The sequence below is a fragment of the Microtus ochrogaster genome, unplaced genomic scaffold (assembly GCF_000317375.1).
Source record: "Microtus ochrogaster isolate Prairie Vole_2 unplaced genomic scaffold, MicOch1.0 UNK91, whole genome shotgun sequence".
In the NCBI taxonomy this organism is placed as follows: Eukaryota; Metazoa; Chordata; class Mammalia; order Rodentia; family Cricetidae; genus Microtus; species Microtus ochrogaster.
The window spans coordinates 224,015-238,697 of record NW_004949189.1 but is presented as its reverse complement, the minus strand read 5'-3'; the positions used below and the strand labels follow the sequence as shown (position 1 = coordinate 238,697).

General features: G+C 43.2%; 1 protein-coding gene across 1 annotated transcript in view; it reads right to left on the bottom strand.

The window, feature by feature from the left end:
• The window catches only part of Chd8 (chromodomain helicase DNA binding protein 8), a 59,045-nt gene extending 51,318 nt beyond the window's left edge, over positions 1–7,727 (bottom strand). The window contains exons 1-2 of the mRNA XM_026777933.1: positions 7,650–7,727; positions 49–1,090 (exon numbers count right to left, since the gene is read on the bottom strand). Coding sequence (XP_026633734.1) covers positions 49–891 — 843 coding nt within the window. The 5' untranslated portion in view covers positions 892–1,090; positions 7,650–7,727. The remainder of the gene's footprint in view (positions 1–48; positions 1,091–7,649) is intronic.
• Positions 7,728–14,683: the final 6,956 nt, after the last annotated feature.

Here is a 14,683-nt window from a genome sequence, read left to right as displayed (position 1 = left end):
CCCTCACTGTTCCTACGTCCTCTAGAAACCACAATTCACTCAAGTCACCTGGGTAGGTGTAGAAGTCAGTGTGACTGCAGGCTTCAGTGGGGGTCCTGCAGCCCCAGGGTTTCCAGCAGGAGCTGAACCCTTAACTGGCTGGAGGACTAGCTGCTTTACTGGTCGGCTTGGCTGGACAATGCGCTGAACAGCAGCCTGGCTCCCAGGGACCTTGGTGGCCAACACTGTATTACCAGAGACAATGGAGACACCTGGTCGAAGGGGTGTACCAGTTAGCACTTTGGTAAAGGTGACTTTTCCACCATTGGCTGTGCCAGTCACTAGGGGCTGAGCTGTACTGGTGATACCTTGGGCCTGAATTTGTGCCACATGGGCACCCGTGACTGAGGAGTTTGGTGGGGCTTTAAGGATAACAATCTTAGGGGCTGACTGAGATGGTTGCCCTCCAGTATTACTGGGAGAGACAGCTGTGGCAGAGACACCCATGAAAGGATTCCCTTGGCTCAGGATCTCTTGGCTCTTGGAGACCTGCAAAAGTCCTGATGTTGGCGCTGACGTCTGCAAGACAGGTTGGGCTGGCTGCTCCTGGCTGGCGGGCTGAGTGGTATAGTCATGCAAGGTTAAGGATTCTGGAGCTGGAGCTGTGGATTCTTTGGGAAGTTCAGGAGGAGCTGTATCCTCTGGTTGGGGAACCAGGTCACTTGCTGACGAATTTCCCACATCAACACCTCCGCCATCTTGGTTCATCTGATCCAAGGAGTCCAGAGAGCTTGGCAGTCCAAGTGCTTCTTCAATGGGGTCTTGAGTGACCTGATTAAAGCTGTCATCAGTCAGGGAGTCCAGGCCAAATAAATTCGGGTCATCAAACAAATCCATGATGGGGTCTGCCATCTTGGTAAAGTAATGAAGGGTATCTGTAGAAGTCTACGGAGGGAAGGGGAGGGGGGGAACCAGTTCTCCCCTCCCCTTCCCTATGAAGAAAACAATGGACACAATGGACGAAAACTATTCTTCAAGAAACAAGTGCATGTCAGATTGTCCTGACCTTCATGGAGCAAGACAGCAAAATCTTCAGAGGAAGATGGAGCTCCTGTGATGAAATATAAATATAAACATAAATGAACAAAGTTGGTGATTTCAACTAAAAGTCCTAAGGTACCATCTAAGGTTTCAATTCTGTTAGAATAATAGGACGATATGAGGGACTTTGTAGATGAACACATGATAAAAAGAATACCCACATTTTTTGTCTCAAAACTAAAAATTAAGAAGAAATAACCCCTACTTTAGGCTCTTTTAGCTCTACACCTTGAAGCTTCTATCAAGAATATTCAGCTTGTTGGGTGTGGTGACACACAGTTTTATCGCAGAACCTGGAAGGCAGAGGCAGAAGGGTCTCTACGAGTTCCAGGACAGCTAACCAGAGTTACACAGTGAGGCCCTGTATCCAAAAGCCAAAGAAACAAAAACTAACAAATAATAAAAAAATATTAATCAGGGGTGGGGAAAAAACAAAAAAAAAATCATTAAGCCTGTTTCTGCTCATTTCGTTTGACAATTATCTTTTTAAAATAATATTAAGAAAGTTTACATTTACTAACTGCTAAATTGGCACAATTCTAAAATGTAGCAAGAACACCTAAAAAAGTAGATTAAAGTTTCTGGATCCATTGTTATAAATTCTCCTTTCAGTCCAGATACTTCTACTTACGACTGGTAAAAAAGCAAGCCATCTGTAACCAAGCTCCTAACAATGTGAGCTGAGGCCAGTGTACTTTCTCTAACAATATTCCACTAAGCATTTATACACAGCATTTTCAGATGTTTTCTTTAATGCCTTTCTTATATTTAAGATTAAAAATATTTGCCAGAATGGTGGTACATACCTTTAATTCCAGCATTTGGGAGGCAGAGGCAGGCGAATGTCTGTGAGTTCAAGGACAGCCTGGTCTACAAATTGAGTTCGAGGACAGCCAGGGCTGTTAAACAGAGAAACCCTGTCTCAAAAAAGAAAATAACAAAAACCTTTCTTTGCAGGAGACTTAGCCTCTCAGTTCTAACTCACACACCCAGCTCTCCCCCTGACCATTACCTGTACAAATCCTACATCCTACCTAGGGAGTTCTTGTGCCCATCATGCTGTGGTATCTACATAGAACATAGCCTCTTCCACCCTTTCATCCCACTGCATACATCCCTTCCAGCAGAGAAACTACCCACCCAAAGCTCTGTATGATGACTTGATCTTCTTGATATAAAAAGCTACAGCATTCTATCTTATTAAGGCACAGATGCCTTGAGTTTCTTATGCACATCCTATGAAGGTATGAATCATTCCTTTGAGCAGGTTACAGAAACTACCAACTTCTCAAGATGCTTGTCTAACATGTGTGAGAAATTATCATAAATACATAAAAGTGAACAATTATGGATCTTAGTCAGGACAATGTATTATGACCCAGCTCCTGAGAGATCCTTGATGATGGGAAATCTGTAGGACAACACACACAGGAGCCATCCAATAAACGGTTAAAGGTAACACTTGCTCACATTACTGGAATAAGTTTTTCATTCTTCACAGAAATCACAATATATAAGACAGTGTGAAAGCTTCCTATCTTGGAAAACTGCGCCATAAATGATATGTCGATAAATTTCACATCTATGGCTTAAAGTTTATGAAAATGCTAGTGGGGAAACAAAGGAAATTAAACAACCATGTGAAAAGGAGAGGTGGCTCAGCAGTTAAGAGCACTGACTGCTTTTTCAGAGGACCCAGGGTCTCCAGCAGCCACATGGAGGCTCACAATCATCCTTAACTCCAGCCCCAGGGTATCCTTTGCGGGCACGAGGCATGCACACGGTACACACACACTTACATGAAGAACATGTTTGCTCTTGGGCTAGTGAGATGGCTCAGTGGATGAAGGTGACGGGAGTTCAATCCCCAGGACCCACATAAAGGCAGAGGAAAAGAACTGACTCCAGAAAGCCGTCCTCTGACCTACACACCATGGCACATCCACAGCCATAATGATACCCTCATAAAACACTCTAAAAGAGTATAATGTCATAACAATCTAGGAAGACCTTACTTGATAAGATCCCTTTTCCTAGCTATCTGAAGACATCAAATAAAAATTCTGTCAGGAAATATAATGTAGTCTGACAAAAAAGACTTTTTCACAGAAGTTTCATGCTCTGTATGTGTGTCTGTGAGAATGTGCATGTCTGCTGGGGATGGGAGGGTTGAGGAGTTCTTTTTTTTTTTTCTTCTTTTTTCGAGTTGTTTTTTGTTTTTAAGACAAGGTCTCAGCATAGAACAAAAGATATAACCTATCCCAGGATGGTCTCAAACTCACAAGCCTCCTGTCTCGGCTTCCCGAGTGCTGGGATAATGGGTCTGTGCTACCAGTGGACTGGGCTTCCAGCTCTCCTTACAAACAATGTAGTAGATCAGGATTTCTTCCCGGCGTCAATAACTGTATCTTTTCAAGTCTCAAGATCTGTATCAATGCCTATTTTTGGCCAAACTATTCCAGCATTTCATTCCAACTTGTAATATTTGCCCACAAATTACTCAAAATGGTAATCAGCACATTTATGCATATTTCTTGATATAATGAAAAACCTATTCAATAATTTTATATATTTCTTTAAGTTTCAATAACTTTTTTTTTTCCTGGTTATGCCCCATTTTGCCATCTATGATCTTTTCTCTACTTGCGGTCAGAAGTTACACTAAGCACCTGCAGCTAAATGTCAAACAAAACAGCAAGGGACAGTACAGTGGCTCATGCCTGTAGTCCCAGCATAAACACTACTACAAGTCTAACTGACAATAATCTACAGGAGTATACACTTCACAATAACTTGTTTATTCATTCTACTCCCACTGCGCCCAGTCAGGGGTAAAACTCTTACAATGATCTTTTAAAAAGTATTTATGAGATAGTCTTCTATGCTGCCTAAACTGGCTCTGGGTTTGGCAATCCTTTGCACAGGTCTGCAAAGGCCAGGATTATAAGCATGTATCACTTTGTTCAGAAATTTCGTTTTTCATTTTGCAGTACTGGTAACTGAACTCAGGGCTTTGAGGATGCCAACTAAGAACATCACCACAAAGTTAATTTCACCTTTTTATTTTTTAAATTTAAATTTTTATTTTGGGACCAGCACAGTGGCATACTTTTAATCTCAGTACTGGGGAAGCAGAGGCAGGAGGATATTTGTGGTTTCCAGGCCAGCTTGGTCTACACAGCAAATTCCATGACATCCAAGGCTATATAGAGAAACCTGTCTAAAAATATTTATTTCTTTAAAATTTTTGTATGTGATTTTTACATGTATGCCACTGCACTGCATGCCTGCCCGTGGTGCCTGCAGAAACAGAAGAGGACATCAGATCTTCTGGAGCTGGAAATTACTAGCAGAAGTGAGCTTCCTTTCACGTGGGAGTTGGGAAACACACCAAGGTGCTCTGGAAGAGCTCTGCAGCCCCTCACTTGACCTTCTGTTTAGACATTGTCTCACTAAGTTGCCCAGTCTGGCCTTGAAATTATTCAGTAGACTAAGCAGGCTTTGGTTCTCTTCCACATCAGCCTTCAAAGGAGCTGTGTTTACAGGTCTGCACTACCAGACTGCAATAAAGATGGTACTTTTTAATAAGAAACAGTAACTGAACTTTTCCCCTCAAATATTTCACTGCATGTGACTCAATTATTAAAAATCAGTGTACTATCTCAGTCACTGCATGTGACTCAATTATTAAAAATCAGTGTATTATCTTGGTCCTTGTCTCCCAGATCTCTTTTTGGCCAAATGCACATGTTTTAGTGTGGGCTTAAGCATGAGGGTTAAGACAAAAAAGACTCAGTGAGGCACACTAGACCAGGTGAGGGTTTCCTTGAAATAGGTACTTTCTGTTTCTTTGTAGACAGGGTTTCTCTGTGTAGCCCTGAGGGGTCCTCAAATTCAAAGATCTGTCTGCCTCTGCCCATCAGTGTAGGGTAAAAGGTATGAACCAGAAGGTGCACCACCATGCCCAATCTTACTCTTTTTTTTTTTTTTTTTAAATAAGGTCTATGTAGCTCAGGCTGTTCACAAACTTGAAACAATCCACCTGCCTCAGCTCCCTGAGTGCTAAGATTGTAGCCATTACTATTTCTGCTTTCTACTTGTCAGTCGAGATTCAACAACTTGAAAGTCTCCCCAGGTACGGTGGCTAACCCTGCAACCCCAGAATTTGAAAGTCTCCCCAGGTACGGTGGCTTACCCCGCAACCCCAGAATTTGAGAGGCTGAGGCAGAAGGACCGCTATGAGTTTGAGGACAGACTGATTGCAGAGGGAGTATCAGGCCAGCCAAGGTTACATAGCGAGAATGTCTCAAAAATAACCCTGCCTCAAACCCTGGCAACTGACTCAATCCCACAATAAAGTATTACTACTTCTCAACTCCTAACCTGTGAGGTTTTAAGCCTAGCTCCAGATTCTCTGACTCCCATTTTAAACATCCTGGATTTTCACAAGTTCAAGCCTCCCTATACCTCTAACTTTCTTAATTGCTCTACTCCTGTACATGTGGATCATCCTGCCTGCACCAATATACAGCTTAGTTTACCATCTGACACACTGCATGCATTCTTTCTCCAGCTCGAACCTTGGTAAAACAGAAAATGGATGTTCTACAGGTTTTAGGGTAAAATAACTATCTAGATAATAAAGTGACATCAGACTTTGTGTTACTAAGAAGGAAAATGTAGTCTTCACCTACCACTGCCCTAAAGAGAAACACATGCATGTACCCTAAAGGAAAGCCAGGATTTAGTGGTTGCACTTAATCACTTTCCATAATCAAAACATACAGATTCATGATACAAATCCCGAGGGAAATTCAAGGTCACCAGGACAGCGTCTTCTGTTGTCTTCCCAGAAGTCCCCACACCGGTGCTCTAGGCCTGGCCACCTTCAATACCATTCTTGTCCGTCTGGAGCCTCGGCGCTCCGACTCCCTGATCCTTGCCCATTTCTATCCCTTGTCTGTCTCATCACACTGTATTTTAATCTATTCTACTCATCTACCCCAAATCTTCATGTCTTTCAACAAAATGGTGACCGCACATAGGGTGTGGAAGGAAGGTACGCACACTGAGAAGAGCTATCATGGGGTGGGTGGGGAGGGAAGTGTAGTTTTTAAATGTGCACCTAGCATCACGATTCTGTATTTGTACTTATACTTCCTTTCTATTACTGTCAGTACAAATGGACAAAATCTTGACCAGTACGGATCTGTAAAAGACAATGGGCAAGGAAACTGATGTCAGTAGGAAGAAAAGAGCATGAAAAAAGTCACTAGTACCTCTGGGCTGGGGTAAGAGTTCTCACATCACCCCCAAAGGGCATTTATCATAGTTTACTGTTTACAATGCGAGAGAAACACTGCAGTAGATACCATTTCATCACCTAACAGATAAATTATATAAACTGAACTACAGGCACAGATTCTCCATTTGTAGATTTCTCAATGAACAAATGCCATACTGAGCAACATTGACTGTTTTCTGTAGTATACAGTCTTAGAAAGCCTGCTCATGCCCACCTAACCTATACGCCCAAAGATTCAGAAAATAAACTTTTTTTTTTTACTTCAAAGCATAAACCTTATTGGAAATTGTATCATTTTCAGGAGATTGAGTTAGACACAGATATTAAAACACAGAATGAATAGGGAAATGTTAATTTAAACAAGAAATACCTTGAAAATAAAATGAATATAACATTTAAAAAGACAAAACAAAACAAAAATAACCCAATAATTTATAGAAGGGAACACTAAAAAACTATGCCATAGAAACATTTGGGACACTCGGAGAATCTCAAACCTTAAAGATAAATGAGAAATAGACACCCACAGTGAATAAAATCACAAGTTAGGGTCAAAGAGTGATGAGGCTGGAAGGACACAGAACACAAGAAATGAAGCTAATAACTTGGAGCCACTCAGGCTTCCTCAAATAAGTCGAGAGCCTATCTTCTCTGTATTCACCATTCAGTCAAATGAGTGGCAACTCTGTTTCTGTTTTCTAATCGCTGTAGGAAGAAGCATAACCAAATTAAGGGTGTAGACATTTGGGGGGCAAATATGGCTGGTAACAGGGAGCACCTCGTTAAAAATTGGGAAAGCTAAATAGCCAACCATAAAACCTAAAAGCATGTATTTTTCAGAGGCCAAGAGGGAAACTGTAGAAATTAATGTTACTCAGGGAAGGAAGTAGAATTGATGGAGAGGTAAACGCTACTGAAAGTGGGGGTGGGAAGGGGGGTCGGGTACATTACCTGCTCTTACTGCCGGGGTTGGTGCCAGTAAGGCCCATACGGCAGAGGCAGGCACAGGCACGGGCGGGAGACTTCAGGCCAACTAGATCCCCAAAAAGAGTTGAAGTACATGCACTTAAGCGAGGGAGCTATCGGGGGCACCCTCCGAGGTGGGGATGGTCAAGATGGGAAGATGCGGGGGGGTGGGGGTGGGGGTGTGATGCCTGGGGAAGAAGCAACGTTAGGACGCAGGCTGCAAGTTGAGAGGCCCAGCAAGCCCCGAAGGAGAAAAGGGCCTGCACCTCACCCCGATGGGAGGCAAAGGTGGCTTTACCTGCGGTGGCCGTGGGGCCGGTTCGCTTCTCGCTGTCTCTCCAGCACCAGTTCCCCTCCTTCTGCGCAACCTAACTTGATGCGCTTGCCCGCCCCACACTTCCATTGGTCGAATCGCACTGCCACTCAAACAAAGGCGCAGAGACGCAAAACAGCGCAAGGGCGGGACTAGAAGCAGCTCCCTTCCCCCGCAGGTTAGGTTGAGAGCGCACAGCGAGGCCTATCCGGTTTCTAGGGCCGAGACCAAGCCTGCAGCTTGCTTGAAACGAAGGTGCAAAGAGCGCAATCCTAAGGGTGGTTTCTTAGCACTCACACCGCTAGCACACCCGAGAGGAGCTCTGGGAAGGTGTTCTGCACTAGGCCAGCTCCGCCTCCCTCTGAACCCCTGCCTTCCGGCAGCCCTGTCACTCCCTCCCACTCCCCACCACAAGGTGCCCAGACGATACCAGGAGGCAGTACAGTTGCTGGGCACGCAGCCTTTCGCTCTCCTCTCCCAAGATAAAACACTCTGTGCTATAACCCAGGAAACTGGCTTGCATGCTTGACACTTCTGCTTCCACAAAGTTAGCTCAGGTGCTTCTAACAATTCTGTGACCCGGTGCCCTCCAAAATACACACCCAGTCCTCCCCCAGGCTCTTTCTCTCCAAACAGTGAGTTTGACTTCGCTCTCACGGCACTGTCCTTCCCCAGTGTCCCAAGCAGTCTAGGAGAAAGATCAACTTGAACTTAAACCTCCTACTTTTAAAGACCCCAGTGTTGCCTACCACTAGACAGGCCAGGAACACCCAGTTAGACTGTAGTAATATTAAGGCTTCCTATTTAGGCTGGCTCTGAACCTCCATATTTAGCATCCAATTAACTGCCAAGTCCTACTGACACAACGGCAATGTATTGGAACAGACTTCAGAACCTGCACTGCGCTATGGTTGTAACTCAACCACTTTGAATCAGATGAGAGAACCGAGCGGCTGAAGAATCCAACTAAGAAACTAAGTAGCAAAGTCAGGATTTGCTTTCTCGCAAGTCTCATAAACTATCTTTCTCACTTCTGATCCCATCCTGCTACCTTAATTATCTTTTCTTTTATTGTTGTTTTGTTTTTCGAGACTCTGTAGCTTTTTGGAGATGTCCTGGAACTCGTTCTGTAGACCAGGCTGGCCTCGAACTCAAAGATCCACCTATCTCTACTTTCCATGTGCTGGTATTAAAGGCATGCTCCAACACTGCCTGGCCTAATTTTCTAATACACAATTTGACCAAACAAACTTCATGCTTAAGAACTTTCAAAGACATCCTGTTAGTCTTGTAACTGTATGGGGCATGTCTGCAATTCTAGCATGCAGGAGGCTAAGGTACATTTAATAGCACACCTTGCCCTTTTTGTACTAGTTTCCACTGTTATTCGATGCAAACACTTACATGCTAGTCAAAAAAGTCATTACTATTGCTATATGTTTTCTCACATGGGTCTAGTCAATACTGCTGCATTCAAACTGTATACTACCCTTGATTTGCTGTGTCCAAATCTTACGTTCTAAGATCTACATTTCTTCATTCACTACCTCAATTCTTGTCTGAGACAAGGTCTCCCAGTACATAATCTAGATTGACTTGGAACTCACTATGTAGCCCAAGCTTGCCACAAATTTATGGTGATTCTCCTGCCTCAGCCTCCCCAGTGCTGAAATTACAGCCATGATTTCAGGATTACCATGCCCAGTTATCTAAACATTTACTGAGGGGCTGGAGAGATGGCTCATCAGTTAAGAGCACTGACTGCTCTTCCAGAGGTCCTCACCACATGGTGGCTCACAACCACCTATAATGAGATCTGGTGCCCTCTTCTGGCCTACAGGCAGGATACTGTATAAATAAACAAATCAATAAATAAAAAAAATTACTGAGTAGACAGTATACTACTAAGTAACTTGATAATATTAGGAGTCCAAAAATAAATAACCCATTACCCACCAGACATGATGATGCATGCCTGTAATTCTAGCACTTGAAGGGGGGGGGGGGAGACAGGAGTATCAAGCACCCAAGGCCTATTTAAACAAAAACAACAAAAAACAAGATAGAGGGAGGAAGATGGGAGGGGAGTGTGTGAGAGAGATAATCACTCCTATTGGATGTGTGTATATGTGGGAAAAGGTAAGTAGTAGGCACTATGATAATAACAAGTGGGCAAGTATAAACAGTTACAAGACGGTAACACAACCAGCAGGGCTCACTACAGAGACAAAAGAAGAAGGTAAAATTAATTTAGGAGGAAAAGATACCAGGAAGTAGTTTCTTAAATTATAGGAGATAGGTTAAGGTGGACCACACGAAAAAGACAACCAAGCAGCAGAGATAGCAAGAAGGAAGGCAAAAAACAAAAGCATGCAAATGAAGAGTATGTGACACAGAATTCTGTGGTTCAATCCTACCAACACATACATCACAGGAAACTGAACAGACAGAAAGCTGAAGGGCAGGCAAGAGTCAGGCATCAGAGAGCCATTGTCTTACAGAAACAAAAGGAATGACTTGATCAGAACTAACCTTAGTTACCTAACTTGCTTTGAGGGATGGAAGAGCAGAAGATGTAGGGTCAGTCAGGAGAGTGCCATGAGTCCAGCAAAGATACTGGAGATTTACTAACATGCTCTTTCTGTCCAGCAATCAAAGGCATATATGATGAGATACTTATGCATGAGACCTTGCGGGGAAGTCCTATCCGCAGAGCCACATTGTTCAGTGTAGTTAGAGAGTCCTCATAACTAGATGGTAGATTTAAAAGTGGAGACTAGCTAAGAAATGTGAGCAATAGACCAGGTATAAGAAAAACTGCTCTGGGGCTGGAGAGATGGCTCAGCGGTTAAGAGCACACTAACTGCTCTTCCAGAGGACCCGGGTTCGATTCCCAGCACCCACATGGCAGCTCACAACTGTCTGAAAATGCAGTTCCATGAGATCTGACACCTTCACACCAACGAACATAATAAAGTTAAATAAATAAATAAATAAAAGTTAAAAAAAAAAAAAGAAAAACTGCTCTGTGGACATATCTCTCTTGCTTTCAGACCATCTTTTAAACCTTAAATTTGTGAGCCACTTAATAACCTTCCAATAAATTCCCCTTCTGCATCCTACCTAACAAAATAATTAAGATCTGAACTATAGCAATGTGATTCAAAATATGACGGGAGGAAGGAACAGGGTCCAGAAACAGGCCAAATGCAGTTTGAATAGAAGGCAAGAGCTAATAAAAGAGGATGGATGTTAGGCTGGGTGGTGCTGGCACAGGCAGGCAGATCTCTGAGTTCTAGGCCACCCTGGTCTTCAAAGTGAGTTCCTGAACAGCCAGGGCTAAGCAGTGAAACCTTATCTCGAAAAACAAACAAACAAACAAACAAACACAAAAAAAAACCAAGATGTGGGGACATTATAATTTAAGGAACAGAATGAGCTATGACAACTTAAAAAAAAAAAAAAACAGAAAGGAACTAGAGATGAAGGGAGCAAGCAAGGAGAGTAAAGATTTTAAGGATGGAGACCAGTCTATCCTATCAAAGGAAAAATACCCATTGGAGGGGACAGAGAGAGGGCTCAGGAGTTAAGAATACTTGCTGCTCCAGCAGAGGGCTCGGGTTAACCGTATGATAGCTCACAACTACCCATTTTAGTTCCAGGGGATCTAAAGCCTTCTTCTGGCCCCTGAAGGTACCAGGCACACATGTGATTGCAGAAAACCACCCTCTCCTTACACATCTTCCTCCTGGCTTCAAGGCCCCATGTTGGCAGCCACTTCTCTCTTCTCTCTGCTCTGAGTTTCATCAGGCTCCCAGCTTTCTTCTCTTCACACCGTCCTTTCTTCAAGGATGTCTAATTCGTACAGCCCCAACTGCTATTCTTTCATTTCTTCACTGAATGATCCACATGCCCTCACCTCTTTCATTTCTACCTCTGAACCCACTGCCCCAGTTAACAGCTTACTCAACATTCTTTCTTGGTGCCTCTTCAGTCCCCCACCACTAAACATGACCACCTGCCAGCAACCTCCTATCAAGTCACAGCCAGAAACAAAGACACCCTTTTCTTTACCTCCTGCATCACCTACTTTTGCTCTATCCGTTCTGGTTACTACTGGACCACTGCGCTTGTCTTGTAACCGAAGTAATCCTTTCCTTTTCCTTTCTCTCTGCTCCCATCCAACGTCATATGGTATTAAGGAGGAATTAATAACCTAGGAACTGCTCTACTAATAAATTATACCCAACCTTAATTTTCTTAACAAGCTGAAACACTTATCTTGAGGAAAATGAGACATAAGAGATCATTAATTTGTCCAATATCCTACAGCCAGTAAAAAAAAGTAGTACCAGATTTAAATCTAGGCAATGTAACTACCATACTGTATCTACTGTGTCCTAAGATACATACTCCTACTATAAATTCTCTTAGCCAGGCATGGTAGGTAGTTCATGGCTATTATCCTAACACTCAGGAGGCAGGCAGGAGGATCATTTGTGAGTCAAAGGCCAGCCTGAGCCACAAGCAGAGTTCCAGGCAAATCAGGGTTATAGAGGAAGACCCTATCTCAAAAACAAAAACAAATAATCAATAAAGTCACTCTTAATAATCAATACTTTCTCCTTTTAAGTGGAGACTGGATAACCAATTACATAGTTTTTGATGTCTTTCCTTCCTTGTTAGAATGTAAGCAAAGACCATTTCTAACCTGTCTTGGTGGTAAGGGGCATTCGATGTACTTTTGCTGAAGAACGTATTAAACCTCCAGCCAGAAGTGTGTATGAGTGAAGCCCTCATCTCTTTCAACGTCTTCCCTTCCTAAACATACAACAGACGAGAGGGGAAAGGCATCATAAACCAAAATCACCTTCACTTCTCAGGCCCAGTTGCGGGCACAGCCTTACACAGAGCAAAAGAAGCCGTAAGACTAGAGACTCTTCCAGAGACACCATGTTTGATTCTCAGCGCGCACACACGACAGCCCGCACCATCTGTAACTCTAGTCCCAGGAGACCCAACACTCTTTTCTGACCTTCATAGATACTGAACAAGCAAACAGTACAGTTATACATGCAGGCAAACCTGTACACATCAAATTAAAAACAAGGGGGTAAAAAAAAAAATAAAATAAAAAAATAAAAATAAATAAAAACAAGGGGGTATACATACACACAGCATGTATCACTATTGGCAGAAGTGAAATTTTGGTGATCCCTTTTATGTTTAGAATGATGACTCCTCGTCTATGGCCATACCACCCTGAACACTCCCGATCTCGTCTGATCTTGGAAGCTAAGCAGGGTCAGGCCTGGTTAGTACTTGAATGGGGGAATGATGACTTAAATTATCCAGTGGTGATAATTTAAGGTGGTGGCAAAAAGCAAGTGTTAACAGTATATACACCCACAGGACTTAAAAATAGGGCCTGGACTTTTTTTGTTTGTTTGTTTTTTTGGGGTTTTTTTTTTGTTTTGTTTTTTTGAGACAGAGTTTCTCTGTAGTTTTGGAGCCTGTTCTGGAACTCACTCTGTAGACCAGACTGGCCTCATACTCACAGAGATCCGCCTGCCTCTGCCTCCCAAGTGCTGGGATTAAAGGCATGCACCACCACCGACTGGCAAAACTTCTTCAAGCACAGAGCAGGTAAGTGATGAACAGGAACCCAGTGATCCTTTATTTTTAGGGTTTCTCTGTGTAGCTTTGGAGCCAGTCCTTGGAATTAGCTCTTGTAGACTAGGCTGGCCTCGAACTCACAGAGATCTGCCTGCCTCTGCTCTCCCGAGTGCTGGGATTAAAGGCGTGCACCATGATCCAGCCTGGACTCTTTTTTTTAAGTCAACCTCATTGTAGAATTTTTTTTTTAACTACAGGTAAAACTCTAGAGTTTTGGTCTAAGCCTGAAGAGAGAAAATAAGAGTGTAATCTTTGAGTCTTTAAGAATCTTTGCCCTTAAACTCAGGCTGAATCTGAAGCAATACCGCATCACTGGCTCATGGTCAGAGAAGGAGAAACTATCGACAGGTCTGATGCTCAATGGGAAAGGAGATTGCCACTCAAGAGAAAAAGGTTGAGTTCAGGTTCTGGAACACGTGTGCAGGAGGAGAGAACTGATGGCTCCAGACAGCAGACACACGCCTACCCACACGTACACGATAGAAACACTCGCAAAATGATGATGACGGAGTTCCAGAGAAGTCTAACCTGACCAGGACAGCGACTGTTGCTGCTACCTCTGGGTGTGTAAATCACCACGTACAGCACTCAGCTAACAGCCCCGGTCTCCACCTCCATGCAACCTAGCTTTCCCTATTTTAAGTAAGCCACTCTTCATACATTATTCTGAGTGTTTCCTCAATCAACTACATGCTATAAAACTAACAGCCCATGCATTCAAAGCAATCCTAAAGAGTAGAAGATAATATGTAACGTTTGACACAGAGTAGGCAAATGAAGAGGAATTTATTCCTTAGCCAATATTTTATAACAATGCCACTAAAATCCATCATCTAACGTCTGCTAGGCAGGAAGATGGGAAACCAAAATACACAAATAAGTTTCCCAGCTGGAGCTGCAGGGTCAAGGGACTTGGCATTAACATGCAGAGGGAGCGCAGCCCTCAGTAGATCTCAGTTAGCATTAGAATCCAGGGCGATGCTGAGGAATCCAACTATCTCAGCATCTATCACACAGGATGTTTTTTTTTTTTTTAAGATTTATTTATTTATTATGTACACAGTGTTCAGCCTCCACGTATGCCAGAAGAGGGCACCAGATCTCATTACAGATGGTTGTGAGCCAGCATGTGGTTGCTGGGAATTGAATGAACTCAGGACCTCCGGAAGAGCAGTCAGTGCTCTTAACCTCTGAGCCATCTCTCCAGCTCCCCCTCCCCCCCCAGGATGTTCTTGTGTAATTCATAATTCCCTTGCTAGCTCAGGCCGAGCTCCTGCAGACTTAAACCTGCACCAACTTTCATGAGAGAAATAAGGAAATGACCAAAACCTGTACAGATATTT